Genomic DNA, 778 nt, shown 5'->3' with positions numbered 1-778 from the left:
CGTTTTTGCTAGCCATTTTGTCCTATAGGCGATATCGGCCTTCGCAATGAAGCTAAAAATCACGTGCAACCATCGTTCTCGGAATCAAGCGAAACTATGGTGGGTCGCAAATTCATGGCTCACCTGAGCGGGTGAGTAATTATCTTGCATATTATAAACATCGTCATTATCAACAATATTGTCATCTGTCAATTACCGGTCACACATCGTTTGTTCAGATTTTGCGACTGACTCTTTAAAGTATATTCTCTTGTATGAAAGTTCCACTCATCAGGTCTGATGTATTTCCCTCTAAGATATTTATAGATTGCTGGTAATGTGGAGATATATGGAAACTTTGGTGAGGTTTTTTGCCGGTCGGTCTATCCGAAAAAGCTAGGGAGCACAGCGTAGGTTGTTTCGTTTAGTTGCGGTTTGCTTACAGTGCGCTCCCGAACCCACGCCGTTCTTGTTTGTAAATATTCTGATGTATCTACAGACCACTGGCGCTTGGTTGTATTCTTTGGCTTGAATTTACCTGCATCCATTGTAAAACACTGCTGAACAAGTGAAACTGGCAACCTCCATAACAATATGTCCTCTAATTCCCGTTGTACACAGGTCGAGTCTCAACATGGGTTGTGTTATCTTCAACAGCAGTTGCCACTTCGTTGGTAGATGGGCATTCCGACAAGGAGCACCTGATCATCTTTATTAATCGGACTTTTCTATGTCATTCTGTACGGTGCCGGATAAAATTAAATATAAGTGCTTGAAGAGTTTCAGGATAGCTGGATAC

At 41.9% G+C, this 778-nt stretch overlaps 1 protein-coding gene across 1 annotated transcript in view; it reads left to right on the top strand.

Annotated features, from left to right (window-relative positions):
* The window catches only part of T265_15647 (hypothetical protein), a gene marked incomplete at both ends in the record, with an annotated part of 16,881 nt that extends 16,752 nt beyond the window's left edge, over positions 1-129 (top strand). The window contains one exon of the mRNA XM_009178857.1: positions 29-129. Within this exon, the coding sequence (XP_009177121.1) occupies positions 29-129 (101 nt within the window). The remainder of the gene's footprint in view (positions 1-28) is intronic.
* Between the last annotated feature and the right edge of the window lie 649 nt (positions 130-778).

The sequence above is a fragment of the Opisthorchis viverrini genome (assembly GCF_000715545.1).
Source record: "Opisthorchis viverrini unplaced genomic scaffold opera_v5_735, whole genome shotgun sequence".
Classification (NCBI taxonomy): Eukaryota; Metazoa; Platyhelminthes; class Trematoda; order Opisthorchiida; family Opisthorchiidae; genus Opisthorchis; species Opisthorchis viverrini.
Note: the sequence above shows the minus strand (reverse complement) of the source record. Positions and strands in the feature narration are given on the sequence as shown.